The sequence below is a fragment of the Ascidiella aspersa genome, chromosome 7, assembly GCF_963924565.1.
Source record: "Ascidiella aspersa chromosome 7, kaAscAspe10.2, whole genome shotgun sequence".
Taxonomy (NCBI): domain Eukaryota; kingdom Metazoa; phylum Chordata; class Ascidiacea; order Phlebobranchia; family Ascidiidae; genus Ascidiella; species Ascidiella aspersa.
The window spans coordinates 26128356-26147366 of record NC_139453.1 but is presented as its reverse complement, the minus strand read 5'-3'; the positions used below and the strand labels follow the sequence as shown (position 1 = coordinate 26147366).

Genomic DNA, 19011 nt, shown 5'->3' with positions numbered 1-19011 from the left:
CGGTTCGGTTCCGATTCGACTCCCTGCAATAGACCATTGCGGATATGAAAAACTGGTACCAAAACAAGTAATCACTAAAAAGAAGAATTGTTTTACGATATTAGTTGGCAAACTTGAATATGTAAAAAACATATAAATTTAATATTTTTAGGATAGCTTTTTACTAAAAAATCTTTAATTTATTATTGTTATACCAATAACTAATATTATTACTATACATAACTAAAAAAATCGATGAAACAAGAGCTAGAAAAATCAAAATACAAGTAAGTTAAGAGTGTTTGCTATTTGGGGGAATTTCTATCGATCAGCGAACCGCTACAAACAAAACGTGTGTGGGTAGTCTACAAGCAGCCTCTCTCTTTTCTATACTCCAACTCCAAGATGAGGTACATTGCGAGAAATTATCAATCTTAATCGTATTTATTACGAGTTAAAACTAACGTAGAATCGCTTTACGTTAATTATAGTATATCACAGTACTTTATCTCCTATAATAGGACTTCGTTTAGACTCCTGACTTCACTTTAACTTCGTTTCAGGACCGAGTTGTGCCAATTCAGTGGCCTGAAGATTTATCCTGGCCATGGCAAGCGTATGGCCAGGATCGACGGCAAAACTTTTTACCTGCTCAATGGAAAGTGCCAGGCTTTGTTTCTCGCCAAGAAGAACCCAAGGAAAATCGCTTGGACCGTATTGTACAGGCGAAAGCATAAGAAGGGAGTCCAGGTATTTTATGAGCTTATTTTGTGTAGCTAATTTTGGCGCTGGTCTATAATCCTACCACAGCGACAATTATTAAATCAACGCACATTATTTAGGTTGGGGTGGGTAAGGTATTATTATATTGGCGCTGGTCTAGAATCCTACCACAATTATTAAATCTACGCACATTATTTGAGTTAGGGTTGGCGTTTGGGTGAGGGTGGGTGAAGTATTATTATATTCATTATTTAATAATAATACTTGACCCACCCTTACCCAAAACGCTAACCCGCACCCTAACTCAAATAATGTGCGTTGTGGTAGGATTCTAGACCAGTGCCCTAAATTAATAATAGTTAAAATCCTGTTTTTTATATTGCTAATTTCTAGATGCTTTAAAAATTGCACAACCAAAGGTCAAAAATTGCAACCTGGTTGCAAAAATAAGAACAAAATCTGGCGCTCTTGGCATATGGTACATAAAACCAATACAAGAAAAATAAATATTATTTTAGCATTGTGGATCTTGGATCAAAGTGCCATTGTAGACTTCGGGGAACACCAATCTGCATTCTGTGTCAGGTGCACACCTGATATTTTTTAAGCATTTTGTCGTAGCACTTAAATATCAGACAATGTTTTAGTTTTTGGAGGATTTTAAAACTCAGTGGTACAAATGAATCTATACACACCAAAGGTGTTTTAAAGTTAACGTAGGATCAAGATTGTGTTGTATAACTCAGTTTGTGTGCACATGCCATAGAATGCAGACCACAACCGGATTGGAAACTTTGGATATTGCACGAGAATACATTTATGCAGCTTAAATCTGCATTTCATGGCACTTCATGCCGAAATATTGAGGTTGCAGATGTTCAATTAAGGTTTGCACACAGTTCTGGAATCTAGCAAGACTCAACCTTTATAGTTATATAGTAGTAGGACGGACTTCCTATTTCCAAATTAGCTTGTCATTGTTCAGTTGTTTTTTCCTAAATTCAGGAAGAAGTAGCGAAGAAGCGTTCCCGCAAGAATGTCAAGCACCAGCGCGCCATTCAGGGCGCTTCCTGGGGTGAGATTCTTGCCAAGAGGAACCAAAAACCTGAAGTGCGTAAGGCCCAAAGGGAGCAGGCCATTCGGTGAGCAACTTGCTATATAACTGTAGATCTTATTTGTTGCTGGCCACCCTGTTGCTTTTAACAATTAAAACACTGGGACTGAAATGGGAAATGGTTGGGTAAAAAAGGTAACCGCCCTCCTGTTGCTTTTAACAAATAAACACTAGACCTGAAATGCGAAGTGCTTGGGTAAAGTAAAAGTGACTATTTAAGATAATGTTAATCTACTCAACCTTTTTGGCTTTTTAATTCATTATCAAGTTACAGTACAGATTTGTGTTTTTTCATGTTTCTAGAAATCGTTTACGGGTACAAAAAAATGTTTGCTTTTCTTATCTTAAAAACTGAAGAAAAAGTTTGCTTTGTAGTAAAAATATTTCTGGAACTTTTAGTTATCACGACAATTGCACAAATGTATTGAAAAAAATTATTTTATATACCTGGGTTTTACTTAAATGTTTGGATTATTGTTCGTATACAGCTACATGATTGACTTGCAAAAGCAATGCATTTAAATTCAATTTTTCCCCGCAGTGCCGCCAAAGAGAAAAAACGCGCTACGGAATCAACTAAGCGAGCATCGAAGGCTTCAGTGAAAACGGCTCCACAGAAGACCAAGTCGACCAAGCACGTTCGCGCCGCTGCGCCACGCGTCGGAGGAAAACGATAAATAAAATCGCCGTTCGACTACTTTCAGACCACTTTGTTTGTTTTGGTTATTTGTTTGAGCACGGTTAAGGTTTTTAGGTGAAAGGTTATTCAATCCAGTGAAAGTTTTGCCAAAATAGTTATTATAGTAGTTACAGCAGTAGTTCCCAACCTTTGATGGCTTAGACCAGTGGGCCATAAGAACATTTTAGGTTGGCCACAGACCAATTTAAAAAAGCTAGATTTATATATTTAATTTTACAGGAAAATTGGCTTGGGGAGGAATTGAGAAGGAATGTAAATGAACGGAAATTTATTGTTCAGAAGCAAGTTCCTCACTAATACACGGTTGAATAAATAATCCGTTTTGACATATGCCCCACTATTTTTTGTTATAAACATTTTTTATAGTTTGTTCTTTCATTAAAATTATTGGGCCATAGAACTTTTGTGCAACGAAAATGGGCCACGAGAGAAAAACGTTCGAGAACCACTGGCTTAGGCACATGCTTCCCTAAAAATATTAATAAAATTGTGAAAACCTTACTATGAACTGGAACAACACCATCAGCTGCTCCATACATATAATCGTGATTTCATTTATTATACTTTAATAGCGCAAAAATAATTAAAGAGACTTGCCAACAGAGCAAAAAAACAATACTTCAATACCTCTTGGCGCAATTGAGCATTAGAAATGGCACCCGGTTTATTACCACTGACTTAGACGAGAAAGAACAGCTGATCCAATACATAGACATCGGTAGAAATGATCATTAAGTCAGGGAGAAACCTTGCATGCATATACAGTGAGTAGACGTGAGATTTTTGGCATAGATGTTCATTTTGGCGTGTTTTTTTTTCAGGACTGAATTTTAATTTTTGTGTACTTTCACCTCCAAACTGAAATTTCAACCTTAAAAAAAAAAATAAGCTCTTGGTGGACTCAAAAAAACGAGAATTTTAATCTAAAAATATATATTGCCATTGATAGGAAGATGACATCATACTTAAAATATGTTAATTGTTATTTATTACTGTAGCCTTTATCCGTAACGACATCCCACAATCGCTAAACTACTTCCGAATTTAGCCTATTTTAATAATTTTTTATGTATTGATAAGCGGTTTCGATTTCCAGATTCTTTCTCCCTGACACATGTGCTTTAATAAGTCAATACTGTGTAGGTTAACATTAACGCCTAATTCGTCCATTTTTAATCATCACGCTGGAAAAGCTAATATCCAATGACCACGTTTTACACACGGTAATAGTATTTTAAAGCGGTTAGTGACTATAGCGAATTGGCGGGATATACAATTGAACCTCATTTTTATACAGGCTTCACCACGACTAACAGTTGTACCAGGTTACACAAACAGGTCCGCTGAGAGTCGTTTAGCTTTTAAACGCTAAATTTTAAAGTCAAAGATAGAAGAAAAATATTACCCCGACCTGGAAGTTAAAGTTACCAAGTGGTATTACAACCTCAAAGAGACAGTACTCATTAAGGGTCGTGGTGTTAAGTAACTGCTTGTCGATCAAAAACTAAATCGTAGATCGGTAAAATTTTTATTATTGCACCATTCAAACCACATCAAGAAAATCTTACAACGCAAAAACTGGAGTTCATTAATAAGGTCTGCGGACCAAAAAAGTATCTGATGTTCTTTAATGTATTATTTCAAGTTTTTACAGTTTGCTTTCTTTTTCTAACACCTTTTAGTGACAGTACCCCAGTTTCGCTATTACAAACGCTCCCACAAAAAAACAAATATGAATTACTGTTAAATTAGGGCAAAATAACCCCGGCTTTTTTTTTTCTAAAAACGACAAACACCAATAACACCATTGCTTAAGGTTGCGTGACTGCCCAAGTCGCATTTATGTGGCAATAAAGAAACTGCAGCAACACTTATTTTTCTATACGAACCAAGGATGTCGTTTTCGTGGCTTTCCGTTTATCGTAGCCAAGTCGAGCAAAAAAAAGACAACCGTCCGTCACAGCGCCATGTATATCCCGGTATGGACGCTTAATAAGGTAGTAATGGAAGGGTTAAAATGCCCAAAGTTTTGCATCGCATTTGCGATGGTAGAACATTAAACAAGAACCGATAAGCACAATAGCGTAAAAGTTAGAGCGCAAGTATATCAAACATGCCTGGTCCCAAGATAAAACCCGCCCTTCACTTTATACACAACGTTATTGTAGCGAGAAATAAAACGCTGAGCAATAGTCTAGTTTTCGCAAACACCACATTGCACTGCGGTGCGAACGTACACACACGCTCACAATACGTAGTATCGCTTTACGTTCGAGTTAAAATTTACCTTATGCGAAATTTAGATCAAGAAGTAGATATATAGATGATAGTAGATTTGATTCAGTCAGGTCATTCTACATGCGCTTCTAACAGCAATTATGCTCATCCGGTTACAGAAGTGAAACAGTTCAACACCCAGTTAAGATGTCTCTAAGCAAGTGACCTTTATGACGCCAATCTTATTAACTTATTTAAAGGAGATTGATATTTCTTTACTCTCTCCCCCCCCCCCCCCCCCCCCCCCAAAGCTAATATAAAATTCATAAAACATTAAACAGTTTGGGGGTTAGGGTTGGGGTTAGCGTTTGGTAGCGTAACAAGTTTATGAGATCCGGCCTGTGGAAAATCTATCCCTTGACTTAAAGACGATTTTAACCCGACGTAAAGCAATCCAAGTTAGCAGGATCGGCCGAAGTGCAACAGAAAAACCAGCAATTCTTGTGTTTTCAAATACTGGACACAAACACGCTGCCGACTGCGACGTAAAGATACAGTATATGAACGTGGGTGACATTGGCAAAGAAGCATAACTAAACAGCAGTTTTTCGTAGGCCCAGTCAGCAGTGTTGTAGTAAGTTAAGTCAATGACTTGAGTTGAGTGCACTTAAGTCACTGTTTTAGAATAACTTGGCTTTGCCTTGATTTGGGTTGAAATCAAATGTTTTCATTAAATATTTTACTATAAAATTGATCTATTTATCTCAAGTTTTTAAAACGTTTTTGTTATTTTAATGGAGTTATTGCTCATAATCGGACAAATTTACCACTTTTATTAGTTTAACGTTTTATTGTTATGTCAATGACTTGACTTGAAGTTGACTGGCTCTAATAACGACTTGACTTGGGCAACTGGTGACTTGAGTTGTTATTTTTGCAAAATACATGACTTGGACTTTAGTTATTTTGCAAATGACTTGACTGGGACTTAAGTCATTTCAAAATTACTTCACTGCCCGTCAGTTTAAGAAAAATGATTCCGTCGCCAACACAAAGCATCCCCGAAACGCACAACGCCGAACATTTTTCCATTCTCACAAGAAATGAGCATCGCGGGCCACAATTCCAAGTGACAAAAATACCCTAAAGGTCGTTTAGCCAGTCGATGCGACGCCTCAGAACCCGGGCTGCGTCTTTGGGCTTGAGCAGAAACACGCCCATGTCGCTGAGCACTTGTACCGGGTTCGTTTTCTGCCCGCTGGTTTCCTTGGCAACCGGCTCCTGCTCCCGTCCCTCCTGCTCCTCCGCTCCGAGAACTTCTTGGAGGAGGAGCGCGCTCCCCGGCTGGAGGTTGATGAGGACACACGACTCCTTCACTCTGTGAACGCATCGAGATTTTGCGATTTCGACTTGCACGGTTATCGGCAAATGCCAGTGTTGTAATGACTCAATTCAATAAATTTACTTATTAAGTCACTTGAGTTACTTTTTTTAATTGACTTGACTGAAGTCCTAGACTATACTTGACTATAGACTTAAGATTTTTGGACAAATTTCCATTTGTCCTTATGTGACTTGGACATAAGTCATTGTGGCGAATGACTTGGGTTATTTATCCTATTTTTTGCACTTTAACAGTTTGTTTGCTATACGTTTTGTTTTTGGTATTTTTTAGGTATTTTATTGCTCATTATTATAGAACGAATTTACCAGTTTAAACAGTTTACCGTTTTGACTGTTAGCTAAGTCATTACCAAGGGACTTGTTTACAACAGTGGTCTCCAACCTTTTTAATAAGCGATCCCAATCTTTTTTTTTGTAAGCTCTTTTTAAAGTACTCAGTCACGTTTACTATAAGGACGTCACTGAAAAGAAAACAAAATGAATAAATCGTACTGAAACAGCAGAAATATGTTCAGTTATGGCGACCCCACTTGGGAGTCGCGACCCACAGGTTGGAGACCACTGGTTCACAACACTGGTAAATGATAGTGTTGTAGTGACTCACGTCAACATACTGACTTAAGTGGACTTGAATCCCTGTTATTAAATTGCTTGGTATAAAATAACTTGACTTGAGGTTTTCGGTAAAATCCATGACTTGAACTTAAGTCATTGTGTCGAATGACTTGGGTTATTTATCTTTATTTTTGAACGTAAAACAATTTGCTTGCTATATGTTACAAGTAGCAATGTCTTGCCTGGTTGTTATAAATCAATACCTGTTGTTTTCAAGACACGACTAAACTCGCCTAACATATAATAGCAGGTTCGCACTTCAAAACTGAAAAAAAAAATCTTTATTCTTTTGTATTTTCTCTTTTATTTACTTATTAAAAACTTAAACGGAAGCGTAAAAACGGTTTAAACATATATTATATATATTTAAACTATTTACTACTAACTTCCGCAAATTGATTTCAAATGGAAAAAAATAATTTCTCTGTTTGGGTTTTCAATCTAGAAATCATTATTTAATCTACAAATCAACTGGGCGAACCAATGTACCTCTTGAAATAGTTTTCCGGTTTGTTGGTGTAGGCGCGAAACAGTGGAAAGAGGTTCCTCTGCATGTCGAAGTTGAACTGTGAAGCGCCCCCAGCGTTGAAGCGGTTTTTCATTACAACCTGCAAACGCACATCAGTTTAACGCGTTAAGTTAGAACAGGGGTGTCTAACTGGCCGCAACTTTTTTAAAGGAAATACTTTTTTTCGGCAAGTGCTACAATTGTTTTGTACGTTTAATGCGCAACTTAAGCAGTCTCAGTTTTAGATTAACACGCCGAAACGTCATGTACTACCACCAATTAACTGCCGAGAGATGAAGCCTAAATATTTATTATAAACTTGGCCAGTTTGCCTGTTTAAAGTCAAGAATATCCGTCTTAACCATGTGTGTCTAACTTGTGGATTTCGGAGCCCATGTCGCCCTTTACAGGCACAAATGCGGCCCTAAGCGATATTTTTCATACGTTTGCCCCTACGATCACGTTTGTGTATTAAATGGGTGGATTTGCTGCTTTTTGACACAATTTTCCTGTTAAGAAACCACACAATATCCAAAAAGTGTTGGCCTTCAGTAAGACTTGAGTTTGACACCCCTGAGTTAAAATCAACCGAGTTGATAAACGCGTAGTTTAGTGAGTGGTATGGTGCTGTAAACATGTTTCAAATTTTCAAAGGAAACTCCTCGCCAAAGCAGGAAAAATATATGCTCCTGGGCGAATTTTGGGGCTTATGAAAGATGGAACTGGGCGACATGGTTCTTTTTTGACAGAAAAGTTTATCACTGCCTGTTATTGAGTTTTGCAAGTAAAATTGCACATCGTCCTTTCCAAGCTACTTCGCTTAGGCCCGTACTAAAAAAAAGACTCAAGACGCGGCTAAAAGATTCATGTCAAAAATCTAAATAACAATACTCGATCTCGATCAAGTAATGAAATAAAATACTCCACTTTACCGAGGAACGAGTAAAAAGTATTTAATATTCACCCTAAAAAAGCGAGTAAAGCATTCTACAGTCAGACTTCGAACTCGCCACTTATAAAAGCGGTGTTTGATGGAACTAACATAATAAAATAATAACTATATGCCCATACTAACATAATAAAGTAATATCTATGCCAAAAATACGAAATAAACCAACCGACCGGGAGCCAAATAAAAACTACCCGCTCCAACCAGATAGCAAGTCTCTTATAAGCTCACCTCTTTGAAGAGGTGGTCGTCGATGTACTCCGCGATCCCGTGCCACACCCGGTTAAAAAGGGTTCGACAAAGACTCTCCTCGAACAGGAATAGTCGGTCCTGAACCACTTCTAGCATGGAACAAGCCGAACGCGACACCAACATCGAAACCTGGTCGCCGGGAGGTGGCATCGAAGGCCAGCTGGGTGGAGCAGTAAAGGTCGGGGGTTTAAAATCAACGCAAAGTGAGAGGCGGTATCGAAATCAGTGTTGTAAACATGTCATTTTCAAATAAGTTAGGCCGCAGTTTTTTTTCAAATAAGTTAGGCCGCAGTTTTTTTTCAAATAAGTTAGGCCGCAGTTTTTTTTCAAATAAGTTAGGCCGCAGTTTTTTTTCAAATAAGTTAGGCCGCAGTTTTTTTTCAAATAAGTTAGGCCGCAGTTTTTTTTCAAATAAGTTAGGCCGCAGTTTTTTTTCAAATAAGTTAGGCCGCAGTTTTTTTTCAAATAAGTTAGGCCGCAGTTTTTTTTCAAATAAGTTAGGCCGCAGTTTTTTTTCAAATAAGTTAGGCCGCTATTTGCCAAGCAACTTAAGTTCAAGTGAAGTTAGCTGGGTGGAGGCGGAAAAGGTCGGTGGTTTGGAAATAAGTGAGAGGCGGTATCGAATTCAGTGTTGTAAACATGTCATTTTGAACTGACTGAAGTCAGTCAGGTAATTTGAAAGTAACTCAAGTCTAGGTCATATTTAGTCAAATTCCACGTCATGTCATTCTCATAAAAATTACACGTTCCTGGCCAAATTATTAGCAACACCCCAACTAAAAATACCAAAAAAAACAGAAATATACAACACGCAAATTGTTTAACACTTAATTTCACCCAAGTCATTTGTCAAAAGACTAAGTCAAGTCAAGACATTTTGGCCAACAAACTGAAGTTAAGTAATTTGAAAACAGTGACTTAAGTCAAGTCATTGAATTAATTTATTACAACACAGTGTAAACAAGACACTTTTTAAGTGAAGTCAAGTCATTTTGACTAAATAACTCAAGTTAAGTAACTTGAAAACAGTGACTTAAGTCAAGTCATTGAATTAGTTTATTACAAGACAGTGTAAACAAGACATTTTTTAATTCTTGCAGTCAAGTGATTTGCCAAGCAATCAAGTCCAAGCTAATGAAGAACAGGTAAACTCCTAGTCTAGTGGTTCCCAAACTGTGGGCCATGGCCCAGGAGTGGGTCACAAGACTATTTTTAGTGGGCCATAAAGCTACTCGAAAATAATGCAACTAAACATGTTTTTTACTAATTGTAAGCATATCTAAAACCATTTCCATTTTGGGCATTTTTTTAACTATATATAATGTCACGTCATGTGTGGTTTTTACACGGCCCATATTAAAAGTAAAGATTTTCAAACGGAGAGTCCATTTCCGTTATAAATGCTTTGAACAATAACGGAAAAATCTCCCTAAGACATTTGCAAAACAAAGATTTTTTTCAGAACTACTACAATGTATTTTTCAGAACTACTAGAATGGTTTCAAGCAAAACTCTTTTTTCGAATCTAGACGCGTGTCAAAAAAGCGAAAACCATTCACATCGAAGCACCAGCCCAAAAAGAAACTCGCACTCACTCGTCGAACGCGTAGACGTGACTCTTGAGACCGAACTCGGTGGCAACAACTTGAACAAAGTCGTTGACTCCCTCGGAGCAAATTCGCTCGTAAAGTCGGATCGTCCCTTCGAAAACCGTGTCGTCCGTACTCGCCTCTGGTACTGGCTGATCCTGCTTGCAATATAAGTAGTTTGGAGTGCAACTTTCTGTATAGTTTGAATGCGAGTCTCTAAATGTCGACTGAGATATTAATTTTAGCCTAAAGATTGTTAAATTACATTTTACACATTTTTGTAATTGTGATGCAATGGTTTTCAACCGGGGTGCCGCGGCACCCTAGGGTGCCACTTCTAATGCCAAAGGGTGCCCAGAGATATTTAAGAATATTTAAGAACCTGTTTTTTTTTTGAACTTTTATAACTTTTTGTAATGGGATGCCTAAAAACGTTGGGGTTTAAAAATACCTTTGTCTATAGAAAGTGATACCTAAAAAATTCCACGGAGCAATTTTTTAGGCAGTTAGAAGTGCAACTTTCTGTATAGTTGAATGTGAGTCTCTAAATGCCGACTGAGATATTGATTTAAGTCTAAAAGACGATGAGGTTTAAAAATCCTTTCCTCATAGTCCCACTTGAGTTTGTTTAGGCTATGTATTAACGAACATTGATTTAAACTCACTGTAAACTAGCTTTATTCATTTAATGTAACTCCTAATATTATAGTATTGGTTAGGACAATCATCTTTAAACTTCCGTTTACTTTCACGTTTAAAGGTTTTCACTTACCGTTCCACTTTGTTGATCCTGCGAGGCAATAGAGATCTGCGTATCGAGCTGATCCTTGTAGTACTTCAGTTGCAGGAAAAACTGAAATCACAATAGTCGTTATATGAGATCTTGGTAAAAATGGCGACCCCTAATTTTAAGTTGTAGGTCATTGGGTACAGTACACTAAACGTTTCAAGGCTACATTTGCCACCACTTCAAATGCCCAATAACACTGAATCGTGTGCGAGGCAGCAGTGCTTCTTCTTAAAACGTTTTTTTTTTCGCAACACCCTTTAAAAAGTTTGTTTTATTTGCCACGCATCCAGCTATATGAATTTCATTAAGTTTTATTTTACTTATTTGCGAATAGAAAAAATGTAACTGCATAGTGCACATTATACAAAACTACAGCGAAATAAGTCTAAATAACAAAGATGTGACATATAGTCTTTCACAGGAGTATGACGTGTAGGCAAAAGTTAAACTTTCAAACAAAAAACATTGATTATTACAAAAGCAAAATGCATCATGCTGATAATGGCCAATACCTCGCCTTAAATAGCACACTATGAGGTTTTCTCGCGTGTTGCAAAATGAACGCAAACCCCGAGTTTTTGATGTATTATAAATAACTAATTAATCAAATGATACAATTTTCTAAAAATTATAACTGCTTTAAACCGACTTCGCAGCCCTGCTTTACAGTAAACCAGTTAGGAGATCCTGTTTTAGGTCCCTTACCACGTTATCTGCCCACTCTTGAAGCACAAGCGTGATGTAATAAGCTGCGTTGAGAATCGTAAACCTGACTTCATCGAACTGATTTCTTCCGATGCTGCGAATCATCTGAGAAAAATAGGTTGAAACTGTAAAACATTAGAGCTACCTTCCAACAAAGGTAATTTTAAAGACAAGGTTTCGAGGTCGTGAGTTCGAAGCCAACCACACGCTAGTTGTTTTTTCCTGGCCTTGGTTCCATAATAATTCTAGGTTAATCCACAAATGCAGTCAGCCACTCTCAAGGCTCCCGGTGTACTAAAATCTGCTTTCCGTTTTCGTCCGTCAAGACGACTTTAGAAGTGCTACATCGCAGTTGTACACATAATATGAATGATTTCATAGGCAGGCAAGATAATAATTTATACCAAACCGTAACCGACCTATACATTCCGCGGCACAAAAAACACGTTTTCTAACACTATAGTTGCAAAATAAGTAAGTAAACCAGGTAAATACGGGACTATAAAAAACAATACCGTGCTTCTAAATGAATTTTTTCTCAAGGGATGTTTAAAGTAGACTACCAGGGGATTCTAGAATATTTAATTTCGAATCTAGAATAACGAATCCAGAATATTGAATCCCTAATATATTTTTTAAAATTAGTAAATTGCTAGTTTATTGTGTTTTTTTTGTCTTTTCATATTATATATCCTATGGTGACAAAATTAATTGGAAAAACAGTTTTCTAACAAATTTATAAATATTGGTAATAAAAAATAATCTTCCAAAAGTCTAAAATAAATAATAATCTTCCAAAAAAACCATGCAGTCAGTACAATGCAACACAATGAACTCTTCAGCCATTCTGACTTGGATTCGAATCTAAGGATTCGATATTCTACTTTGAACAATTCACTTTCCTATAAATTTGGATAATACGCTGCAGCCAAATAGGGCCACTAAAAACTAGCCGCAGTTTGACCAGTTGTGAACAAATATAAGAAGTTAATATCACGCAAAGAGAGTCGAACCTGCGTGAGTCGGATCCTGAAGTCGTCAAGCAGCAAAAGTTGTAAGTCGAGAAAGCGCAACTGACCAGCGTTGTTCGGCAAGCTCTTGTACCTGAAAGGCAAAGTTAACGGCCATAAAAGCTACGGTTGACGAATGGTTTAAACGGCCCACATCAATGTTCCAGGTTCCGTTTTTAGTGCGCCTCTTTGCTAATGATAAAATATAAAAACTAAGTCGCCCACCAACCTGTTGGTAATGGTGAACAGACCAACCTGTCGGTAATGGTGAGCAACAGAGAGATGAAAGCCTCAGCGCATTGCGGAGTCTTCATCTCGTCTGAGTCGTCGTTCTCCTCAAACTTGGTTTTCCAAGCGTCGTCTTCCGAAAGCAGCGAGTCCAATCGTTCAAGGGCGCCTGAAAGCAAGTAGCACTTGAATGTTCACAGGCTTGTTGCGAACAGTCAACACAGATTTGAATACCTGAAGCAGCAAATACTGAATGCGTTGACATAACTTAAGTGCACTTAAGTCACTGTTTTCAAGTGACTTGACTTGACTTAAGTCTTTTGACCAAATTACTTGACTTGGACTTAAGTCATTGAGACAAATGACTTGGGTGGAAATTCAGTGTTTTCATTCAACAATTTATGATAATATTGAGCTATTTATCTCTAGTTTTGCACGGAAAACAAAACTTCACTGGAACTTAAGTTATTTCACAAATGACTTGACTGGAACTTAAGTCATTATAAAATGACTTGTATACAAACTGTCATGTACTAATAAGTCCAAGGTGCTTATGGCGTCGCGCTTTTAAAAGTTGCTTACGTTAAATGGGTCTTACTCTTAGATATTAAATATAAATTGAAAACAACGTCAGTTTTAGCGGACGACAAAAAACGCAGGATAGCGTTCAGAACACAAACCTCCTTCTGCGACGCATTCGACATATAGGATTTCCCAAACACTTATAAAAAAATCAAGTACATTACAATACTTAAGAAAATTTAAAGATTTTCAAATATCTAAAATTGAATCACTTGACATGTTTGGATACAACCCCACAACATAAACGTATAATTGCCATGGTTAGCAGTAGAACGATAAAAAATGTTCATAAAATTGTTTTACAACAGCACTTTCTAAGCAAATACCTTGAGCTTAAGCTACACATAAAATGAACTCAAAGACGGTTTAAAATCGTTTCAACACATAAATAAATGGCAAGACTTTGGATCATAATGGCTGGAGGTTGTAGTAAGATGAAGTGGAATACCAAAAGCCCATACACAAGTAGGATTCATTCTGAACGTTTCGAACAACTCTTTATTTATATTTAATATTTGTTGAAATTGCTACAACATCAACCATTATCTTAACATTTATTTAAAACCTTCAAAGGATACCTACTTCTGTATAGGCTTTAAATCTCTTACTACGTCTTACTTTTTTTATAGATTTAAAGATTTTGTGGCAACCATTAACGCATCTACTTACACCTAGTTCTTTACTTACACATCTTTTCGATGTTGAGCCACTTAATGAGGCACTGTGGTTGCGTGAGGATGTTCAGGGGACTGGTGACGTTCAACATCGACTCGGGGATCGAGTAAGCTGTCGCAAGCTCGCGGTGGAAAAGCAACACCTAGGTACAACGACACCGCATTAAGATGATAACATGCATCTGTGTAAAGCAGTGGCTTTCAAACTTTTTTAGCATGCGGCATGAAATTTGCTGTACTACGAAAAAAAAAGCAGCTTCGAAGGGCTAGATCTCAGCTATTAACACACATTTGTGTGAGTGTTTCATACTACGAAAAAATGACATTTATAAAACCAACAGCTCTGTATAGTAAGTGTATATAATTTATTAGTAATTAATAATTATATTAAAAAGAATAAACATACCATTGGCGAACAAAAAACTTTTTAACCAGAGATTGCATTAATGTGCTAGGTAGGCTAACCGTGCTAGAAAATATTAATGCTTTTTAGGCTGATATTTTGGTGATATTGTTACCAGCAAATCGTTTTGGTGATATTGTAATCAAGTTTGTCATAAGTGGAGAAACAAAATTTTATGGACGGCGCTACTGCATAAAGTATATCAATGTCGGACATTCTAAATCCGATTATGAAATTATAAGAAGATATTTTTAATGAAAGATATACACACATATGTGTTTTTATAGCTTGCCTTGCTTGCATCATTGATCGACAGGCAGTTAGGATATTTTAAATCTAGTAAATCTCGGTATTCGTATTTTTTCATTATATCAGATAAATTTCCAAACAATCTGTTTTAATGGAAAGTAAACACAACACAAAATGACAAACCTCATCCACAGTATGCATGAAAAGTTCGTCCATGTAAATCACTTCGTTCATATCGTTCGTCAGCTTCTCATTTACCAACTCCAGCAATCCTCTTGTAAACATCACCTTTTATAATAAAATACAAGTATCGCTGGTATAATAAATTTGATTTTCTTTGTTGCCAGTCAAATAAACAGACAAACACAAAACTTTTTATAAAAGGGTGGTGTATCTTTATGGAATCGAAATAATTGGCAGCAAGTTTCTGCTTGTTGCGTATATAAACATTAAACAAGTAAAACTCAAGTTTAAAATGAGACTTTTGTTAAAAGGAATATACATTTTGCCTAAAACAGCATCTTTAAGATAAAGATGAAGGTGAAATACATGTTTTATGAAAGAGTCTGATCCTGTACTTGTGTTTTGTTTGACATACATATACATTTTATCGTTTCACTAAACACTAATGATATTAAACTTAGACATCTTACCAAGGCATCAACATGTTGATATTGGTTGCTGTCCAATATTTCTTGCATCGTGTGTTCCAAAAAACCTGCATGGTTGCCTACCCAATTTAATACCTGCACAAAAAACGACAAAAAAATTAAAAAAATGAATACACAATGTTAGCTGCACCAAACAGGTTACAAAGCAGTCAGGCAAAATTAACAAGAAAATGAAGGAAAAGAATATGCCTAAAATCACCTGCGACAAATACCACTCCGGCTTTTGAATCGAGTTGGTTGGTTTGTCACCAACAAAATGATACTTGAAGCGCTTTCGGAGTGGTTTTAGCAAAAGCTTAAAAGGTAGCAGAATGTATTCAGAATCTTCGTCAACTGTCAAAGTTTCATTGCAATGTTCTAAAAATGTAAAAAATTGATTGTTGCAGGTTTTTGGTAAGTTTGTCTTGATTCGAAAATAAATGCAGTATTATATTTGACTACTCTTTGAATCAAGGAATGACAAGAATTTATTTAAAACTAAATATATATCAGTAAAAATTAATTTAGTTTAACTGCTTACTAGTATTAAAATAAGCATCAATTCTTTATGGCAAACAATCATCGCAATATTGCATCTATTTATATAAAATCTAATTTGCCCACCATTGTTTTACTAGTAACACCAGTTGAACTACAAAAGCACCACCATTTAATTGCAAAATACAAAATTACCACAACCAATATACATAAAAAAGTGTTTTTTACCATTTAATTTGTCCTCAGATACAGGCTCATGGTTATCTTCATTTGCTGAACTTAATTTGTTTTGGCCATCATTACTTCTTAGATGCAGTCTTTACATTTTGTGATAAGAAACAAATACAACCGATAATTGTATAAAAGTATATTTAAGCTTTACCAACACTGAGAAATGTTGTCTATAAACGTCCCATTTAGAATCCTTACCATAATTAAATTTAACATAGTAAGAAATGCTAACAATTATCATTAAAAATATATATTTACAGGATGTAAATGTGTTTAAACCTTGAAATCATTATCTGTTGCACGCCATAATCTGATTAAGTAATTTTCAGAAATATTTTCTATTGTACCATTAGACTTAGAGGGATTAAACCAGTTAGTATAAAACTATTGTGGTCTTTTTATCATGCAGCTTACTATATGTGGCCCGCTGGCCATTTGTTTAATATTGTGGCACCGGAGGCTTCCACTGCGCTACAAAATTTTGGTGTTTCCATATTTGTAATAAAACTTTACACATAAAAATTTAGTAAAAGGCGTTTTAAGTCTGGTGCAAAAAAGCCAAACAGTGTTTTTACATGTTATTGTCAAACAAAAAATACATCTTTGTCATTATGAAACAAAGGTAAAGAATACGGTAGTTCAATGCAAAGAAGGCAACTGATCACAACTTCAAGGCCAGAAGCAGGGTCAGGGGTCGCAAAAGGACTCGGCGCAGACTTTTCCAGGGTATTGCTGTCGGCCCTCAGGATCTTTTTTGGCCCAGGCCCAGAAACAAACGGCCAGGATATTTGCTTGAGGACAACATCAAGGTCACTGCACAAAAATGTTAAGTTAAAAGAACAGTAAGAAAATGGTAATAAAGAATCATGACCCTGTTTCATGTCTATATTTTATGTGTCTATAGTTCAATTGAAATCAAACTGTAAAATAAATTCTTGTATTTGGGGACACTATGCACGGATCTGTAATGTAGCTTGATAATAAATTGCAAAGCCAAAAAGGTTGAGTAAATCGACAGCATCTTGATTAAGACGACGTTTCGATACGAGTACCTGTTTAACACCTGAAGGTGCTAAATAATGGCCCAACTTTTGAAACTCAGACCGATAACAATTGCGTCCCATCTCTTATAGGTGATGGTTAATGTGCTGCTCAGTCACATCAACTGAAGATGATACAAGCTCGTATTGAAACGTCTTAATCAAGATGATGTTGATTTACTCGACCTTTATGGCTTTGCAATTTATTATCAAATTCTTGTATGTTTTCTCAAAAATATTCCAAATTTAAAAACATAATTAATTTATTGAATGATAATTCTTGACTTAAATATTTTGAGAAACGTTCACTAATTTGAAAAACTTTTATATATATTTATGTGATTACTCTATGTTTCGATGTTAATAAACTGAGCAAAAACGGAATGCTCTGTTGTGCATACAATTTAGTTTCTGCACAGTTCAATATATTATACAATTCAAGCAAAAAAAAATAAAATTAGGAAAATCAGCCCGATGTATTACCTGCTTAGCCTGTCTTGCAATATTGTGTGCCAAAACATGATCGTTTTGGTTACAAAGCTTGTCAAGTTGTCACACTTGGTTTCTTGCTTTAAAAGGTCAGAGCTAATGGTACAAAGTTGCCTGAACGTTTGGCAGGCTTCTTTTAAGCTGTCACTCAATATCAGTTGCTGAATGCTGGAGCTAAACACATAAAAAAAACAATGTGTAAATGTAATGTAACAATAGAAAATAAAGTTTCGGTGACGTTCCCAAGAGTAGAAGACAAGGGATGATTAAAATTAGATTGGTAAAGATGAAACTAACGTGAAAACTGACCTAACTATAGATGTGTTGTTTACATTCCATTTAACAAATAGCACACCAAATAACTCATTTTGATGCGACCCCCAGGTTCAAAACCACCGCATTAACACAAGTAAAACAAAACAATACCTTGTTTCCTCCACCTTGGCGATCCATCTCAGGTAAGAATTACACTTGTTGACCACAGTTAGCTCACGAATGGCCGTCTCATACTTGTCGGCACCATCTTGCGTTTCGTTGAGATATTGAGTCACCTCACCTTCGACCTGGTGCTTTGTTTGCTGCAATTCTTCGGCCACTTCCAGCTTACTCCGTGTGCTGTCAATGCTAACCTCTATCTTTGTGGGTTCATCATTGGCGACAAAGGACAACTGTTAAAATGAAGCAAAGTTTTTTTGAAATTTTTTGTAACACACATTCAAGCTTTATCCGCTAAAAAATTAAATTTAATAAAGCACACTTAAAAAGAGAAACTCAATCTGATAAAAATTTTAATTTGGTTATATAGCCAAGTCAATCTGGAATTCACACAAACCAAGACATCTTAGGCACTGACAATTTGTCACTATATACCTGCACTTCTATTTATTCAGAAATAATAACTTGTATATTTTTGTGTAAAAAGGACCTCTGATATGATACCTAATAACATCTAAACTATGGTCAAATTAGTAAAAAACTATGGATTTTTTAATTACAAAGAAATTACGAAACTTTTTCCCCTTGACTGTTAATTCAATTCAGAGAAATTTAATTTCCAAGGTAAAAAAAAATTAAAAAATTAAAAACTACAGTGAAATGTGGCTAAAAATGGCTATATACAAGTTTGTCTAGATCAGCACCAATTTCACCTGTACAAGTATTAAATATTTGATACTGCCATATTGCTGGTAGTGGCTTTGGTTCGATAAGACAACCCTATGGCACATCATGAGAAAAGTTTGGATAATTGGTTGTTACAAGGTATTACCTGTTTTTCTAGATCTTTCTTTCTCTTCAGCACATCGGAGTAAATGCTCTCAATTTTTGTAAGGGACTTCAAATCACTGCCGAACTTGTCGCTGACAAATTTCTTCACTGCCGCGTCATATGCAGTCATTTTGTTGGACAGAGAC

At 36.2% G+C, this 19011-nt stretch overlaps 2 protein-coding genes across 2 annotated transcripts; one reads left to right on the top strand and one right to left on the bottom strand.

Annotated features, from left to right (window-relative positions):
* Window positions 1–332: 332 nt before the first annotated feature.
* On the top strand, window positions 333–2524 carry LOC146138694 (large ribosomal subunit protein eL24-like). The gene is made up of 4 exons (XM_083393480.1): window positions 333–389; window positions 543–729; window positions 1708–1844; window positions 2358–2524. The coding sequence occupies exons 1-4, from the start codon at window positions 385–387 to the stop codon at window positions 2491–2493; spliced, it is 465 nt and encodes a 154-aa protein (XP_083249606.1). The 5' UTR covers window positions 333–384; the 3' UTR covers window positions 2494–2524.
* Window positions 2525–3465: 941 nt separating this feature from the next.
* On the bottom strand, window positions 3466–19008 carry LOC146138693 (RAD50-interacting protein 1-like). The gene is made up of 17 exons (XM_083394862.1): window positions 18867–19008; window positions 18026–18267; window positions 17594–17773; window positions 16704–16883; window positions 16068–16156; window positions 15562–15719; window positions 15345–15437; window positions 14875–14979; window positions 14053–14182; window positions 12811–12952; window positions 12559–12649; window positions 11546–11650; window positions 10823–10903; window positions 10057–10208; window positions 8441–8621; window positions 7242–7360; window positions 3466–6111 (listed from the first exon to the last, which is right to left on the bottom strand). The coding sequence occupies exons 1-17, from the start codon at window positions 18993–18995 to the stop codon at window positions 5877–5879; spliced, it is 2412 nt and encodes an 803-aa protein (XP_083250988.1). The 5' UTR covers window positions 18996–19008; the 3' UTR covers window positions 3466–5876.
* Between the last annotated feature and the right edge of the window lie 3 nt (window positions 19009–19011).